The sequence below is a fragment of the Pinus tabuliformis genome, chromosome 3_2, assembly GCF_031772625.1.
Source record: "Pinus tabuliformis cultivar Carrire ecotype Pingquan chromosome 3_2, CPIR1, whole genome shotgun sequence".
Classification (NCBI taxonomy): Eukaryota; Viridiplantae; Streptophyta; class Pinopsida; order Pinales; family Pinaceae; genus Pinus; species Pinus tabuliformis.
Window position 1 is genome coordinate 166,693,943 of NC_142302.1, and position 17,902 is coordinate 166,711,844.

General features: G+C 38.4%; 1 protein-coding gene across 2 annotated transcripts in view; it reads left to right on the plus strand.

Annotated features, from left to right (window-relative positions):
* Positions 1 to 321: 321 nt before the first annotated feature.
* Positions 322 to 17,902, plus strand: part of EMB3129 (GTP-binding family protein) — a 199,191-nt gene continuing 181,610 nt past the window's right edge. Inside the window, exon 1 of one of the 2 annotated variants that reach the window (XR_016256911.1) lies at positions 322 to 904. Coding sequence is in view for 1 of the 2 variants with exons in the window: in XM_089416020.1 (XP_089272146.1) it covers positions 665 to 904 (240 nt within the window). In the remaining variant the exon portion in view is untranslated. The remainder of the gene's footprint in view (positions 905 to 17,902) is intronic. The other variant, XM_089416020.1, reaches the window with a different exon arrangement.

Below are 17,902 nucleotides of genomic sequence, written 5' to 3' on the forward strand. Positions count from 1 at the left end.
GATGTTGTAATGCTTACTTTAACATTTTGACTTAATAAAAATACAATTAAAATAAAAATCAAACTAAAAAAATAAAAATAAAATTTTATTTATAATTAATTATATAACTAGGCTAAATTCATGCATCTCAACATTATTAATAATTTGCATCTCAAACATATCTGATCTATCATCTTGCTGGTAGATCTAAAATTAAAATAACATATGGTAGATCTAAAATTAAAATAATCTTACTAGATAGATCTAAAATTAAAATAAAACAAATCTAAAGTGAGATAATATCCAAATAACCACCGCAAATTGTTTCACGACCAGTAAAACCGCTTTCCCCTAGCATCATGGTCATGGAAGGAAAGATATTTTACCATCCACGCACCTCCTCCACGACCAGTAAAACCGCTTTCGCCTAGTATCAGGGTCATGGAAGGAAATATTTTGCCATCCACGCACCTCCTCCACTCACCGTCTTTCTCAATGTAGAGATAGCGTATACCACCATATGTTTAGTGCGCAAGTAAAATGCCAATGTTGCTATAATTAACTTGCGGCTGCTCTGCTCTCGTTAATAATTTAACAAAAAAAATTTTCGGGCCTTCTATCGTGTTTCCTTCCTCCATTTCCATTTTCCAGATTCGGCCTCTTGGGTTGTGCTTTGTTGCTTACAATGTCTTCTTCTCCTATTCCCGTTTGCACATCATTGGCACTCAACTCTTCTCCCACAGTAACTCATCAGCTGCAGCAACGTCCTGTTTCAATTTCCTCCCCCTTCTCCAAGGAGTATAATTGGAATTGGAGCAGCAGCAGCATAAGCCATGCCACAACCAGAGCCAGGCGGCCGAAACCATCTCAAATTCCCAGAACTTGTGCTGCAATTTCTGAGGCACGACAAACGGAAATAAGCGAGGTATGTACTGTCACTCCCCCTCGTGACCTGAGAGTCATTCATCTCAATATCATCCGTCTTAGCTTCACATGAGGGTGAAAAGGTCCACACTGCTTCTTTCAGTAGAGTTCTGTTAAGACTAGCAGTAGTTTGCAATATATTTTAGGATAAGTACAATTTCACCCGGGTAGTTTAATTAAGACAATACTTGCTTTGAATGGAAATTTGTATTTTACCATTTCCTACAGAGTTCTTCTGTTATGGAGAAAGCCAATATAGTTTATTTCTTCTATTTGCCTTCTGGTGCACATACTATTCTATTTAGCGTATTAGAGCATAGAAAATAGACCAAGTTTAGGTAGAGTAGGTTTCATAGATTATTTTAGAAATTAAGTCGGTTAAGTCGGTTAAGTTAAGTAACTGTTCAAATTTTACTCGAAATTATTTGATTCGAGAGTAATCTGTTATCGCAGTATTTAGCTCCTTAGTGCAAAGCTTTCACAAGGAGCTAAGACAATTGTAACATGGAAGTGTTACCACTGTCGTCTAGGCAACAACTTCTCTTTAGTGAAAAAAGGGTCCTACACAAAAGATGCTTCACTAGTAGCTTTTAGGGTTCTTAAGTTATAAGATATCAAGTCTAAAGACATCTATCTGACTGCTTAAAATACCACCAATAAGATACAATTTTTAAGTCGAAGAAAAGGTGGTTAATCAATGCAATTTCTAGATTTGAATGAATGGGGATCTAAGTCAATTTGAAAGGATTAGCAAGTCAATCTTGGTCAAAAAGGGTCCCAAAACACTACAAAAGAATAAAAAGTCATAGCTGTTGCAAAACTTGCATGAAAGAAGTTAAATTGCAGCAATAGAACAAGTTATAACTACGACAAGTAAATTAGCCCTTGAACAAGTAATTATTAAAGAAAACTAGCAATTGAACAATAGATTAAGCTAGGGTTTTATCAAACTAACCAAATTTGTAATTTGAGATGCATATAAAGCCCTAAACAACAAGACGTGTAGCCCTAATAAGGTTGTAAATGAAATCAGCAACATATAGTCATACAATTAGTTCTAGGTTTTTAAGATGCACAAATACCCCAAACGTCTAAGTTTTTTTTGGTTGAAATTTATGTAAAGCTGTTGTAAACCCGAATCCAACCCTAAAAAAATAAGATAAAAGTTAAATTTTGGATTATATGATTGACTTTTGGGAGAAGACTAGTGCCTACTTATTTTTGGGGTATATGGGGTCAACTAAGGACTTCCCTTGGGAGAAAGCAAGTGAATCTAGGGTTGTCCACTACTAACCCTAGAAGATCTACTTAGTATCTTACAAAGTCCAATAAATTCAAGGGTAGATTCCAATAAATTCAAGGGTAGACTCTCCATTAGAAATTTTTCTAGGGTTTTAAAGACATAATTTATCTAAGAAGAAACGAAGGGAATGTACCCTTTCCAATATAAAAGTACAATTACACTTAATACTATCCATAAACAAATCCAACAAGATTTAGAGAGACCACTTACTTAGGAAATCATTTGCATCCATAAAACCCTAGCCATGAAATTCCGTTGAAGTTGCAAGATTATCCATAGTAGTAAGTACTATCTCCCCAAGAAGTCGCTTTAGTCATCCTTCCTTAGCCTTTTAGATAAAAGAGAAGAAAAGTAGACAAGTAGTGATATATCTCCCCAAGTAACATATTTACCTTTGGCGGACAACGCATATGTTATTATGTACCTCTTCCTGTCAAGAGAGACAAAAGGATTGGATTGAATTGACCTTTTCAAAAAACACATGTTTGCACTATATCTTTTATATGGTCAATATAACAATGATCTGAGGGCAATCCCAATTGCACATGAAAGGATAAAGTACCATGGATTGAGAATTAACAAACAATTCTTCTCGCTGATGAAGCCATCTTTGAATTAACATTGGGTGCCAATCCGTATTTCTAGTGATTGCTGGCAAACCTGTGCTCTTAGAAGATGTGATACAATGCCCGTGGACAATTGCAACATAGACAAAGACCATTAGTTAGCTCACCTGCCACACGAGATCTGAGCAGTGGATCCGTCTCAGATCCGTTCCTAGGAGACGAACTAGGTCCTCCAGCATTTAGCAGCGCGAAAACCCCCCGAGGAAATGATCTAGTGGACAGTCTGCACTTGCCACCGACTCTTCATTGGGCCAACAAACTTTGTTGAGTTTCTTCAATGTTATTCATTCAGCCTCGGATGTTAGGAGAGATGGGTTTGATCCTCAGACCTATTAGCTCCTGGATCTTCTTCGCTAGGGCCAAATGTTGATTTACTTCATGCGTTGTATCTTTTATAGGAGACCGTTTGGTTCTCCCACTTTGTATAGACATCATTGTACTCAATAGTCCCTTTGACCTACTTTGTGGTCATTAGTTGGACATAAATATAATTACATTACGTTACCATACCACCTTTTGCAATGTGAGCTTTAGTTGGTAGCCCTTGGCAAGTAATTGACCAAACAAAGACTTAGATCTTATAGCTATGACAAATTTGACCAAATATTATGCAATTGGTGAATCCATAAATCCCCTAGATTAGAAGAGATCCATCTAGCCAAATTTAAAAAATTGGAAGAATAATTTAAGCAACATAGGTTGGATATAAAATGAAACTAGGAAGTATTCAAAGAAGCAATCAATTAAGAGTTGGTATCAGAATAGGGATTCTATAAAGCTAAGATGAATTAAAACAAAAGCTCAGACAAAACAAGGAAGGTGTAACATGATCCACACACTAAATGCTTTTCAATGCAAATATATTACCCATCCAAAATGAAACTTCACCCTCAATGACAATTGCCCACTCAATTTTCTAATTGTTACCACAAGGCAACACAAATCAAGGTGTAATGGATGAGAGTTGACTTGGGAAGACTTAATGGAAATGAAAACTTGAGCATGGAGTGGATTGATAAGGCAAAAGGATATTTTAACATACATAATATTCAAAATGAGGGAGACAATCAAAATTGCATTCACGCACTTTGATGGCCCAGCATACTACTGCTACATGTGGTGGAAATCCTTAGCGTTATACAATTCATTCAAATGGTGTATGTTTAAAGATGAATTCTTTAAGACTCCAGGGTACATAGAAATAGTACTTTTTGCAAAGATGTTACCACAAAAAGGAGATGTTGATGAGTACACAGATGAATAGGAACACTTGTGACACAAATGCTAGGGTTATCGTAAGATTGATTATTCTAATTTTATGTCATCAGGTTAAGGCCTCACATAAGGAATGAAATGGAGATGCACAATACTAAAGCCATGGAAAAAGTGAGGTTTGAGGCAAAAACTAAGAGTTGAAACTAAGTAGGTCATACCAAAAATATGGCAAGTTATTTGAGTTGAAAATTCCTCCAAACTACAAACATTAAAAAATTAGGATGTCTTTTGCCACATCTATGAGAGGGAAATAAATAACACCTGGAAGCTTAAAAATGAAAGGAAGATAAATGTATGAAATGCAGAGAGAAATGGGATCCAAGACATAGATACCAAAAAGAAGATTGGGAAAAAAAGAAGGAAAAAGCCTATATAGTTGGAAGGTAGAGAAACATGATGAGTTAGAGATTGGAGTTAAAGACACAAATGAAAAAGAGTAATCACTATATCATTGCGATTTATAAATAGGAAGTAGAAATCTTAGAATTGGAAAATAAAAAAACCTCTAGGTTGAAATTAGAATTTGATGATGATGAAGCCACACCAAAAATATCATCTAACAAGAAAGTATTACCTCAACAAAAAAACATAGGAGCCTAATCTAAAATTAAAAATACATTCCACCTCAACTAAGGAACATTCATAAGATTTAGGACCTATTACCCACTAGCCTCTGGGTAACCCCAAGGGGATATTTTTCCTCAACCACTCTCAAGTCAATGGTTTTCTTTCATCTAGCTAGTTCACCCAATGAAGGCAGGTCTTCAAATATGAGGTATGCTAACCATTTTTGATCAAGTGCTTTCATTTAATGGTTTAAGGCATTCTAGTGTGGATCATGGGTTAAATTGAATGATTGATCGCTTTTGATTGTATCCTTGTTCCCCTGCTTCAACTTGGTGGTATCTCCCTACCCTAGTCTAGTTTAACCCTCCTGAGGTTTTCTTTCCACTGTCTAGGAGGGGAACATATAGGAGGCCTTGATTGGTGATGTGTGGGTCTATACTTTACACTTTTCGCTGTTTCCCTTGTTCCATCTCCCTTCTTCTGGTTGATTGCTTTCTGCTTACATTCCTTGGTTTCCCTTGTGTACCATGTCTTTAATTAAGGGCCTAGATACTTGGCCCTGTTACCACCCACCTGTGGGTAGTGTATATGGGAGAATTTCTTTTTCCTAGATGGTCCTCAGCTGGCAGCTAGCAGCCCCTAGATAGCTCGATGTGCCATTTTCTCCGGCACCTGAGCCAACCATGTGGTTTCTCGCCTGTCTATTATGAATGTATGTTTGAAGGTGGGCCTCCCAACCCCAAAGGTATGGCTTCTCATTGGTATATTTGAGTAGTTTTCCTTACTTATCATGGGCACTTTTGGGCATGAATTGGTGGGGGGATTTGACAGAAAGAGTGGGTTAGGTTTGTATCCTTGTCTCCATTGCCCAATTTCATGGTTACCCTTGTATCCTAGTCCCATGGGATCTCCTTTACTGGCCATTATCTCTAGGGTTGGCACTACATGGGAAATCCCAATTTTGGTTGCGTGGTCCCGCTTCATGACGCCACCTACATTACTCCCTTTCCACTCATTTGAGCCCCATTCATTTCTTTTCCCATCCGTGTCCACATGTGTCAACTGGGTCCGCATAGGGTTAGCCTCCCCTTCTCCTTGCCCACGCCTTGGGTTGGGCCTGGAACAATGCCTCAGAGGTTGATGCAGTTAGAAAGAAAACAAAAAGCATAACTTGGCCACTTTCAACAAGAAATGTACCATAAAATGCAAAAGATGGTCGGGACATACAAATTTAGCACGTGGGCAAAAGCCAAACATGAGCTCTACCCCTTATCTATGGCCATCACCCTGGTTCCTATGGGCCCTAGATGAGCCCCCTCCATCATTAAGGAACCCATGATTGTCCCAACCCCTGGTGGGCGATGAACTTCCTCACCTCAAGGGGGTATCCATTGCTACATATTACACATAATGCTCTCCATCCCTAGAGCCCCGAGCAGTTATGAAGAAAAATCAATCAAAGGTAAAAGGCATGTGAATAAGGGTGGAAAAACAAAGGTCGAGGTAACTCATGTACCACGATTTTCTCCCTCCTACACTCATATACCCAGGTGTGGGCTTCTCCTATTATAGCTACCCTTGCACCTTGACATGTGGTCTGAATGATTCGCCTGATCCTTGCTCCATTCCATTATTATATCATTTTCCACCTACCTCTTAAAGGATGTACCATGGGCATGCCACCCCCTTTAGAGGTTGAAACCACCTAATAGGGTCCTTGGTTAACCCCCTATTGAGCTTGGAGACACTTGTACATGCCAAAGCCCACTATGGAAGGGCATGCCACCATGAAGTGCCCCATTGATCCCATGACTTGTAAGCATTATTACTTGATTATTCTAATGATTTGTTGTATTGGAGGGCAAGGGGGCACATTGGATCTTATGCAGGATTGCAAGTGGGTCTTCATTTGGGGTTTGGTCTCCCTATACGGGATCTTAGCCCTCCAGAGGGCCACATTGGCACTTGTAGGGTGAGCGTTGAGAGCCATGGACCTCCACCATAGCAGATATGACTTCATGGATCACCATCAATGTTCATTGACTGCTCGTGTTCCACTTTTTGGATGAGGATGATGCACCTGGTCCACGATGCTCGACTAGCTCCACAGTTGCACCATACACTTGGCATGTGTTCCACGATGCCTCCCGCAGTAAAGGGAGGGCTTATGTCATTACTCCAGCGCTTACAGATGGTCTACATGCATATTTGATCCATTTGGAGACCCATGAGGATGTCCTTGTGCCCCCACACTCACTTGGGAGCACCACAGGTTCTTGATTGGAAAACAAGGGGCCAACCCCTTGTCCACTATGTTTGGAGTCCATTTCTACATCATGGCACCCATTGGACTTCATCGGGCTTCCTCAAAGACCCAACGACTCACTTTGTTGATCATTCGACCCTCTTGAGAGGCTTATCTTTACATTATTGAGCTATTTGGTTGGCTTGTCACCAAAAGTTTTGTTATTATGTACATTATTTTATTTTCAGGGCTAAACTAGGCCAAATTAACTAAATCGAATTCATTAGGAAGTGTATAAATACAAGTGTGATGAATCATTTTGATCATCATCAATTGGATTGGATCATTCTCTCTTGTGAGATTTTCGCTATTCTTTTTGGAGGACGAAATTGGATGAATGGATGAATTTTGATGTTTGGATCTCTTCATTTCTGTCTTCGAGCTTCACTATTGGCATATAATGATGATTGGATATACTCTTTCTTACATGTAAGTACTATTTTAATGTTATTTTGTTACTTTATTATTGTCACAGGCATGTTGTTGGGGATTTTCGCTATACTAGGCTGAATTTACTACTTTTCTTATGCGAAATTGTGGAAATTTGTCTTTTTATAGCGTTGCATCATGTCATGGGCCATGTATGAATGAGTGAATGTTCCTAGAGATATTTTGTCGAAATTTTATCTTGATAAGTCATCATATATTGCATATCGAAGTGTAAAGACCTTGAAGCAATTGTCCCATGCCCTAATTGCCATGCAAAATTGTTCTAGAGGCCTCCTTGACTAAGTGAATTCATTCCAAGCATTGAAATATCCTTGACTCCATTTCTCCCAAAGGATTAGGCACTGATCCTCCATAGGTGATCACCTAAAAGCATATCTTTCTCACCTTCTCCCTTTCTTTCTAGGCCTAGCCCCAATAGGTGACCTAGGGCATCAAATTTCTCACGATTCACCCACTCAAAAAATTCGATCTCTTTCCCTCTACTGCGCTATTGTGTCTCCTAGAGGCCCTCCAAATTTGAAGCAAATCCAACGGTGGGATCTCGAGATATAACAAGCCCTAGCTCAAGGACCGTTTCTTGCCCTAGGTTTCCCTTGGCTAGTGACCTCATTTGGATCATTGCATTATACTCCAAGAAGATTTGCCCATTGATCCTCTTCTCTTCCATAATTAGGTCAAGCCCCTCCTTGAGTGACCAATTCCACTTAGTTGACCTAATTTTGGGTCCACTTGGTCCCTTGTGGTCCCACAAATTATTGAAGCTAATTTCACAAAGACCACTTGAAAACCAATTTCACAAGGATTTCTATGACTAGGTATCTCCTTTACAAGTTTTATCCTCAAACCCTAGCCCTTTAAATTCCCTTGGCCCTTCTTATAGAGCCTTACACTTTGCTTCTCAAGCAAGCAAGCCATACAATTGAGTCTCTCTTGTGAATAGGCCTTAGGAATCACTTCTTATTCTTTCATTGACTCACTCATTTAATGATTCCCTTATACCGAGTCTCCTCCCATCGGTGAAAGTCCGTAAACTGCAGGGAGCCTTAGCTGAGGTGACAGTGGGCTCTCGCTCCATTGTTGCATTTGACCTAGCAGCTGCCCTTTTAGGATCCCCTCCTAGGATCCCTGTTAGTTTGAGCGGTAACAGGCCTTAAGAGGTTGATGTAGTTGAAAGAAAGATAAGAGCCTATGTAGTCAAGTTGAAGAAGAAAAAAAGGCAAAAGATGGTTGGGACAATGTGTAAATGCGTGGGTAAAAGCCTAACTTGAGCTCTACCCCCCTCATTAGCCCTTGCCTAGTTCTCGACATATCTTGATCTATTTGAACAAAACGAACTTTTTGAATATCCCAACCCCGATGAGCAATGAAATGCTACATCTTATGGGGGTATTTGATGCATTTATTGAAGCTTGTAACCCTAGTTATCCATGCAAAGAAAAAGAGTATTATTGAAGAAAAAGTTGCACTCGAGGGGTGGTAAAAATAGGCCAAGGAAAGGGGTAATTCAGGTCCATCATATTACATTAACAACATCATATTACTTAAGGACATTGGTTGCATAGATGTTACTGTTGAAAATTTGGCAGCTCAGGGATGAATTTCTAAGAATAGAAAGTCTAAAAAATATAATTTCTAAAACTAGAAAGTCGAAAAATAGAAAGCCTCAAGTATGACTTTCCAAAAATATTAAATCACCTTGAATTAATTGGTAATCAAGTATTGTTCATAGAAAATCCCTTCTGATCATCAATCAATCCTAATAGTTCAATTTCGACTTAATCATCAATATTATCATTAATATTATTATTATTCTTATGATATTATTATTAGAAATAAATTCAAGTCTCTCAATCATGGCTCTCAATAATGTTCTTTTACACTCTCATTAATGCTCTTACACTCTCTTACTCCCATTAAAAGACTCGTCATAAAATATTCCTCTTACGCATGTCATAAAATATTCCTCTTACGCATGTCATAAAAGATTCCTCTTACAAGGCATGGCATGCAAGATTTCTCTTACACACTCATTAAAGACATGTCATAAAAGATTCCTCTCACCCTCTCATCTAAGGCATGTTTTGCCTCTTCATAATGGAATTCGAATTGTCTCCCCTTAATGGCATGAGTTACTCTTCCTTAAATGGCAAATGTAACTCCTCCTCAAGGCACGCGTATTATTTCTCCTTTATGCCAATAACTCATTGTTGCTCCTATATATATGTGTCTCATATCATCTCACCTCACTTGTGCATTGTGAATTCAAACATAAGAGAGAGTTGGAGATACTTGAAGGAGATTGTGAGGGAGAGAGACTTGGAGAGTAAGAGCAGAACCTAGTGAGCCAAGGTTGATTATGTGTTTGCTTTAGTTGCTGCTACCAATGTTCTTCATGCTACAACTTGTTCAAATTTGGGTGAACTTTCTCATTCTCTTGATCTTTCATTGTACTATGTATCTCTGTTGAACTATTGATATCTAATAGAAGAAGAATCTGGTTGGGTTTTCCCCTTGTGGGTTTTGGCCTGGTCATTGGACCTTAATTCTTTTTGTTTCATTCTGTTCTTGGTTGTCTTCTATTGTGCATATGGTTTATGTTCTATCTACAATTGCTGAACTAATATTGCAGCGTAAAGAAGTTTTGTAATAAGTGATTGTTGCAGCATAGAACATCAGAATCTCAACATGGTATCAAGAAGACAAATTCAATTTGCAACTCTTTTTCTGCTGAAATATCTCTTGCTATCCCTTGTACTTGCAACTCATTTTTCTATTGAAATATCCCTTCTCATTTGCTGCTGAAATATCACTTGCTACCCCTTCTTTCTTTCTGCTGAAATCTTATTTGTTGCTCCTTCCTTGCTATTGAAATCTTATTTGTTGCTCCTTACTTGCTGCTGAAATAAGATCTTATTTGCTATCCTATTTGCTACTGAAAGCAAAACCAAAATCATAGTACTTTCTTGTTTCTTTTCTTTCTAGTTCCTCTCCTGCAGATTCTTGTGACAACTAGTTGGTTAATAGTGGTGCTCCAAGGTACTTTACTAGTTATAAAGAAGTTCTCTCAAATTTGATTGAGAGGGAGACAAATCTGAAAATTATACTTGGAGATAATTCTACATATCCTATAAAGGGATCTGGTTCTGTTTCTTTTTATCTGGATCAAGAAGTTTTGTATGTACTTGGTTTAAAATTAAGGTGTTGCATGTTTTTGATAATTATGGTTTTGGTATTTGTTAATGCATATAAAAGTAAAGAATAGTATTACTTCTGTTTATGCATGTGCAAGAAAGTGTTGCCTTAAAAATAAGTATAATGTATAGTTATGAAAGAATTACTGATAGAAATTGAATGTTGAAGATAGATTGATTTTGATTCTCTCACTTTATATGAGAAATGACATAATCTTATGGGCTTTGGTAATTTTGATTTTATAGTTTATTGACAAGAGTGGTTACAGGTAAGGATCATGACTTTTGCAAAAAATGAAATGATAGTTTTCTAAACTAACCTCATTTGTAGTGAACAAAGATGGATTATAACTAATATCATTGCAGATAATGAAGTCATTATGTATAATTATTATTACATACTTTCACTCTAGAATCAAAAGTTGAAGATCTTTTCAAAATCAATGGAAGACCTATCCATGCATTGATTCATGGTATGTAATCATCAATATAAACTGTGGCACCAAAAGTTCACTCATCTTCACTATTAAGCATTACCTCATGTGAGAAAGATGGTTTCCGAAATACCTGAGATTAGAGTGGATCATGATCGAGTTTGCCAAGTGGTGTTCAAGAAGATGCATTTCTTCTGCCAATGACGTATGTCTGATGGATAGCGATAATGTATAGAGGCCAGATCAAGAGGGAGTTAACAACTTCCTTCGATCTCCATTAAAAAAAGTAATTTCAAGTCTTATGTTATTTATTTGTGTGACAAATCTTGTTTAGATTTATCTTTATAGATAATTGATTATTCTTCATGCATGCGTATTTGAATGATTCTTTTACTAACTTCTTGATAAAGATGCGATCAAGAAAAACATATCCTGAAGATCATCAAGGTGCACTACAGGAAGAGTAAACTCCAAAAGGAAGTTGGTGCAAGGATAATGAAAGAGCCACTCTCACATCTAGAGAAGAAACAAAGACCTGCCTCATAACTAGGTATACTTTCATTATGTTTATTTACTTTGCTATTATTGCTATTGCTCTTGTTTTGGGATCAACAAGTACATTTGATGAATGTGAGAACCAAGTCCTCTGTATTGAGATTGAGGAAGATGTTGAGCCATACCATGATTTAAGTGGCACATGAAATAGACAAGAGGTCAAGACTTCTGCAAGGAAGATGGAATCAAGAAAAAGACCACCGTACCATATAACCTTGAACAAATGGGCACTTAAGATCTTTGACTGCCTTGTCTACTTTGATGTGCCAAAGGAAAAGAGTACCAAGCTGGAAGCTTCACGTAAGAAAGCTATGATTGTTGGTTATTGTGAAAATTCTAAAGCTTACAGAATATATGTACCTGGACAAAAAAATATAGAGTTTAGCAGAGATATAACATTTGATGAAGATGCAACTCTTTGAAAAGCCATAGACACTCCTCCTCCTGCTAATGTTGAAAGACAAGATGATGCCTTGGATGCACAAGAAGATCCCGAGCCTGAGCCTGATCTTGCTGATGAACCCATGGATCCCATGGACTCCTTGGATCCTTCTCCATGTGATAGAAAGAGACGATTATGGCTTCGTGACACTTTACAAGATGTTGATAGACATGCTGCTCCCTGAGGAACCTTCAAAGAAAGCAAGAAACCATGCTGGTTCCAAGGATATGTTGTAGCCATGAGCAACATTATTCAGGTTGAACCATGCACTTTTGAAGAAGTAGTGAAAGATCAAGTGTGGAAAGATGCAATGGCTGAAGAATATGAGTCCATCATTCATAATGATGTATGGGAAGTGGTTCCAAGACCACAAGGTAAATCTGTTGTGTCTTCTAAATGGCTGTATAAAATTAAACATGGTGTTGATGGCAGTATAGAAAAATATAAAGCTAGGTTTTTGGCCAGAGGTTTCTCTCAGAAAGAGAGAATAGAATATGATTAAATCTTTGCTCCTATTTCCCATTATACAACCATTTGATCTATTGTGGCGTTAGCTGCTAGCCAAGGATGGTCTCTTCACGAAATGGATGTGAACTCTACTTTTCTGCGTGGATTCCTAAAGGAAGAAGCATTTGTGGAGCAACCACAAGGCTTTGAAGTACATGACCGAAAAACTCATGTGTGTAGACTGAAGAAAACCCTCTATGGTTTGAAGCAAGCTCTAAGAGCTTGGTATGCTTGCAATGATAACTTCTTGATGAAGATTGTTTTTACTAGAAGTAATTATGATCCAAATCTTTACATCAAGACATTCCAAGGTATGCCTTTTGATTTTGGAATTATATGTTGATGATTTATTTATGACAGGTGGTGAACCTCTTATCCTCCAGTGTAAGAGGGACTTAGCTTTTGAATTTGAAATGAAAGATCTTCATTTGATGCACTACTTTCTAGGTCTTGAAGTATGGAAAAAAACCTGGTGAGATTTTCCTTTCTCAAGGAAAATATGTTATAAAGCTGTTGGAAATATTTGGTCTGATAGAATGTAAATGCATGAATACTCCAATGGAGATGAACTTCAAGAAGCTATGTGGTAAAGCTGCAGGTCCTGATTTGGCAAATCCTTCTAATTATCGACCACTGATTGGGGCATTGATGTTCTTAGTGAATACTAGATTAGACATATGTTTTGCGGTCAATACTCTGAGCTAATATACGATTAAGCCATCACATGCACACTGGATTGTTGCAAGGCATGTGTTGAGATACCTGCATGGTACCATCAATCTTGGATTGGGATACACTGCTAAAAATGTAAGATTTCATGGATATACTGATGCTGATTGGGCTGGTAACTCTGCTGATAGAAATAGCACTTCTAGATGCTGTTTAGCTTCGGATCTGCCATGATCTCTTGGATGAGTAGAAAGCAGAAGTATGTTGCACAGAGTACAACTAAAGTTGAGTACATTGCTGCTAGAATGGCTAGCGATGAAGCAGTTTGGCTGAGAAAGCTTTTTGGGGAACTATTTAAGCAAGTTCCAAACACAATAGTTATATATTGTGACAATAAGAGTGGGATTCGTCTTGTAGAAAATCCCGTGTTCCATGACATGTCCAAGCACATTGAGATCTAATATCACTATATCCAGGATATGGTGCAGAGAGGAGTACTGAGGATCCATCATATTGTGACTGATGATCAAATAACTTGCATTATTACCAAGCCTTTATCGAAAGGAAAGTTTTTGGTTTTTAGAGAGCAACTTAGACTTATGGTCGTGACCCTTCCGGGAAGCAGTCACAGCTGATCGAGAACACTGAGTTGCCTTTCCCCCCTGTTAGAGCTCACATGATTAGGAATGATGTCGGAAAGCTCCTGAGGATGAGGGACCTCTTGTGTAGTGTATGCCACAAGAGTAGGCCTCAGTATGCATCCGACCCACAGTCTGGGACGTGGGAAGAGCCACCTATCTGGGCAATAAGTGTATTGAGACTTGTCTAGGATGCAGGTGTTCCACCACTTTACGTTTAATGAAACTTGGTTGTGCGAGATCCTTGTCATGTGTTGACAAGTGGATCCCCCAAGCAGTGATGAGCCTTGGATGTGCAAGATCCTTATCATGTGTTGACAAGTGGATCCCTCCAAGCAGAGATGAGACTTGGTTGTGTGAGATCGTTGTCATGTGTTGACAACTGGATCCCCCCAAGCAGAGATGAGATTTGGTTGTGCGAGATCCTTGTCATATGTTGGCAAGTGGCAATCACCCCAAGTGAATATAGGGTGATAGATTAATCTCCCCTATTGTCCCTGGATATCGGGTGGTAGCCGAAGCTCTCCTAATGATGATTCTTCTTCATTAGAGTGAGACATCATTGTTCCAAATGATACAACGCAAAAATGAACATAGATGAGTAGAGAAGACATAGATCTTTTGTTGCAGAAAGAAATTACTCCCTAACTGAGAGGGAGTGTTGAAAATTTGGCAGCTCAGGGATGAATTTCTAAAAATAGAAAGTCTCAAGTATGACTTTCCAAAAATAGTAAATCACCTCGCTTTAATTGGTAATGAAGTATTGTTGATGGAAAATTCCTTCTGATCATCAATCAATCCTAATAGTTCAGTTTCGACTTAATCATCAATGTTATCATTAATATTATTATTCTTATGATACTATTATATTATTATTAAAAATAAATTCAAGTCTCTCAATCATGGCTCTCAATAATGTTCTCTTACACTCTCATTAACACTCTTACACTCTCTTACTCCCAAATAAAGACTCATCATAAAATATTCCTCTTACGCATGTTATAAAAGATTCCTCTTACAAGGCATGGCATGCAAGATTTCTCTTACACACTCATTAAAGGCATGTCATAAAAGATTCCTCTCACCCTCTCATCTAAGGCATGTTTTGCCTCTCCATAATGGAATTCGAATTTTCTCTCCCTAATGGCATGAGTCACTCTTCCCTAAATGACAAATGTAACTCCTCCTCAAGGCATGCATATTACTCCTCCTTTATGTCAATAATTCATTGCTCCTATGTATATGTGTCTCATATCATCTCACCTCACTTGTGCATTGTGAATTCAAACTCGAGAGAGAGTTGGAGAGACTTGAAGGAGATTGTGAGAGAGAGAGACTTGGAGAGTAAGAGCAGAACTTGGTGAGCCAAGGTTGATTATGTGTTTGCTTCAGTTGCTGCTACCAATGATCTTCATGCTACAACTTGTTCAAATTTGGGTGAACTTTCTCATTCTCTTGATCTCTCATTGTACTTTGTATCTCTGTTGAACTATTGATATCTAATAGAAGAAGAATCTGGTTGGGTTTTCCCCTTGTGGGTTTTGCCCTGGTCATTGGACCTAAATTCTTTGTGTCTCATTGTGTTCTTGGTTGTCTTCTATTGTGCATATGGTTTATATCAATGTTGCACGACTCGTACTCGTATAAGACTCGTCTAGCGATTGACTTGTCGACTCGTATAAGAATCGGGAATGACTCGTATAAAACTCGTATAAGACTCGTCAAAATGCAAAAAAAAGTTAAAATATGGTAAATTTCAAGCACAAAAAAGAAACTAATGACATTTCCAATCCTTATAAATTATAAAAACCACAATATATGCAATAATTCATAACATCATCTCATATCTATAAAAGTACAACATAACATATTCAATTTTTGTACGCAAAACATTTACATACTGAATAAGAAAAGGAATCATGATTCCATAATTAAAATAAAAAATGTCAGCAAGTTAAAAATTCAAATACATATGTCATAAATGATAAATGATTGTCTCATAACAATCTTGAGTCTCATCACTCATGGATGACCACGCCTACAATAAGCCCTCGTGGAGCTAATGCTAACATTGGAAGGCTGAAGCAACTGTGAGGCAGGTGTATTTGGAGTCTCCATTTGAGATGGCAAACTAGAGAGATCCTCCGTCTCTTCAAACTCAAATCAGGGGACTCCTCCTCCACAACCCAATCAGACTCTAAATTAATAGTATCCAATAAAATTGGACCCGTATCCTTTGGTTGCACTTATTTTGTGAGCCCTTCTCAGTCCGCAGGGCCCTGTGGCTGAGTTTCTCAGCCACACAACGACCTTGTGTGGCTGACAAACTTAGCCACAGGGCACTGGGCGCTGAGGAGGCAATCCTCCTCAGCCCAAAATAAATTGCAAATTAAAAAAAAAATTGAAAACCAAAAAAAATTAAATTGAATACAAAAAATTTAAAAAAATTTACATGGAAAACATTCAAACAAGGTTCATGAAGCCTACCTGAAGCTGGGTTTGATCTGATGAAGCCTCCTTTAGCCTCCTCCAAGAGCTCATTCACTGTGCAATGGAGTCACTCAACGTTCATAGAAATAAGCCAAACACTCAAATGAAAAGTGAATGACAAATGGAAGGGAGAGAGGTGCTCATAAAGCATTTTCTTGCCTCCAATTTCCCTTTTCCTCCACCTCATTTCCAAAAAAGAAAAGAAAAAAAGAAGAGCAGGAAAAAAAATTGCACTTTGAGGTTTGATGGGTCTTATAGGGGTCCGATGCGGGTCTTATGCCAAGCCTACGGGTCTTATACGAGTACGCGGGTTTAATGTGAGTTTGGCTGAGTAAGGGTCTTAAGCACGGGTTCTATGCGAGTGACCCGACTCGCTATAGAACCCGCTAAGACCTATGGGTACTCGCGAGTCTTATGCGAGTGGTGCTTCACTGGTTTATATGGTTTATGTTCTATCTACAATTGCTTAACTAATATTGCAGCATAAAGAAGTTTTGTAATAAGTGATTGTTATAACATAGACATCAAAATTTCAACAGTTACAACTTAGTGGCATCTTCCATGAAGTTAAACTTGAGCTGTTATCACCTTTATAATAACACCTTCTGATTGATGCTTTGGCCTAGGAACTATTCCTCCCCTTGAGGTTGGAAGCACCTAATAGGGCTCGGTGATGACCGTCCCATACCTAAGTGGGCTAACTTTACAAGTTTTAAGCGAGAAAGATGTTTGAAGGCGAGTCTTGTGCGATGTTCTTTAATGCCTTGTTCCATTGAGTATGACCTACTTTGATACATTTTTGGTTTGAGGTATTGTTGATGACGATCTCACTTGATTCCATGAGCTGTGTTACGTGCTTGCCCCAGGTTTCATTGCCATCCCTTGAGGGATCTCAGTATGCTTCTTCAACACTTCAAGGACCATATCCGACCCACCTTTTTGACTTGACCAAAGTATTTCCAGGTAGGTCGTTGCACACTTTTTGAGGGATGATGGGCCATGTGATGATTCAACAATAGTGATGATATCTTCCTCTTCCTCTAGCACTATGGATGCTGAGCATTGGAGTTGGGATGTGACCTCCATAGTTGATGTACCTGAGGGTCCCACAGGACACCCTCAAGTTTGCTTTGTAGTCTTCTTGAAGGATGTTGCCTTTTGATAATGATGACTCAATGGAACCTCTTTGGATGGGCTTGTGCACCTTCTGGGTTGAGGATGTTGTCTCTTTGCCCTATGACGTCACCATACTTGAGCTTGTATATGTGATGTGTGCCCAATAAGCATGACGTCTTTGAGATGACGAACCACTTGAGGTTGTTGGTGGTTTCTTGATGATGTAGCACCTTTCGTTGACCATGGAGATGACTTGTTGATGTTGATCACATTTGGATGTCCCCATTTGCACCATTTCAGGAAAGAAAGGCTCATTAGGAGCATGACGTCACACTTGTTTGCGTTATTTCTCACAAGTGTGGGTTAATTTAAGGGTTTTTTAATGTTTGCCAGTAGAGATGGCTATTCTATTGGTTGGCATTTGACTTTAG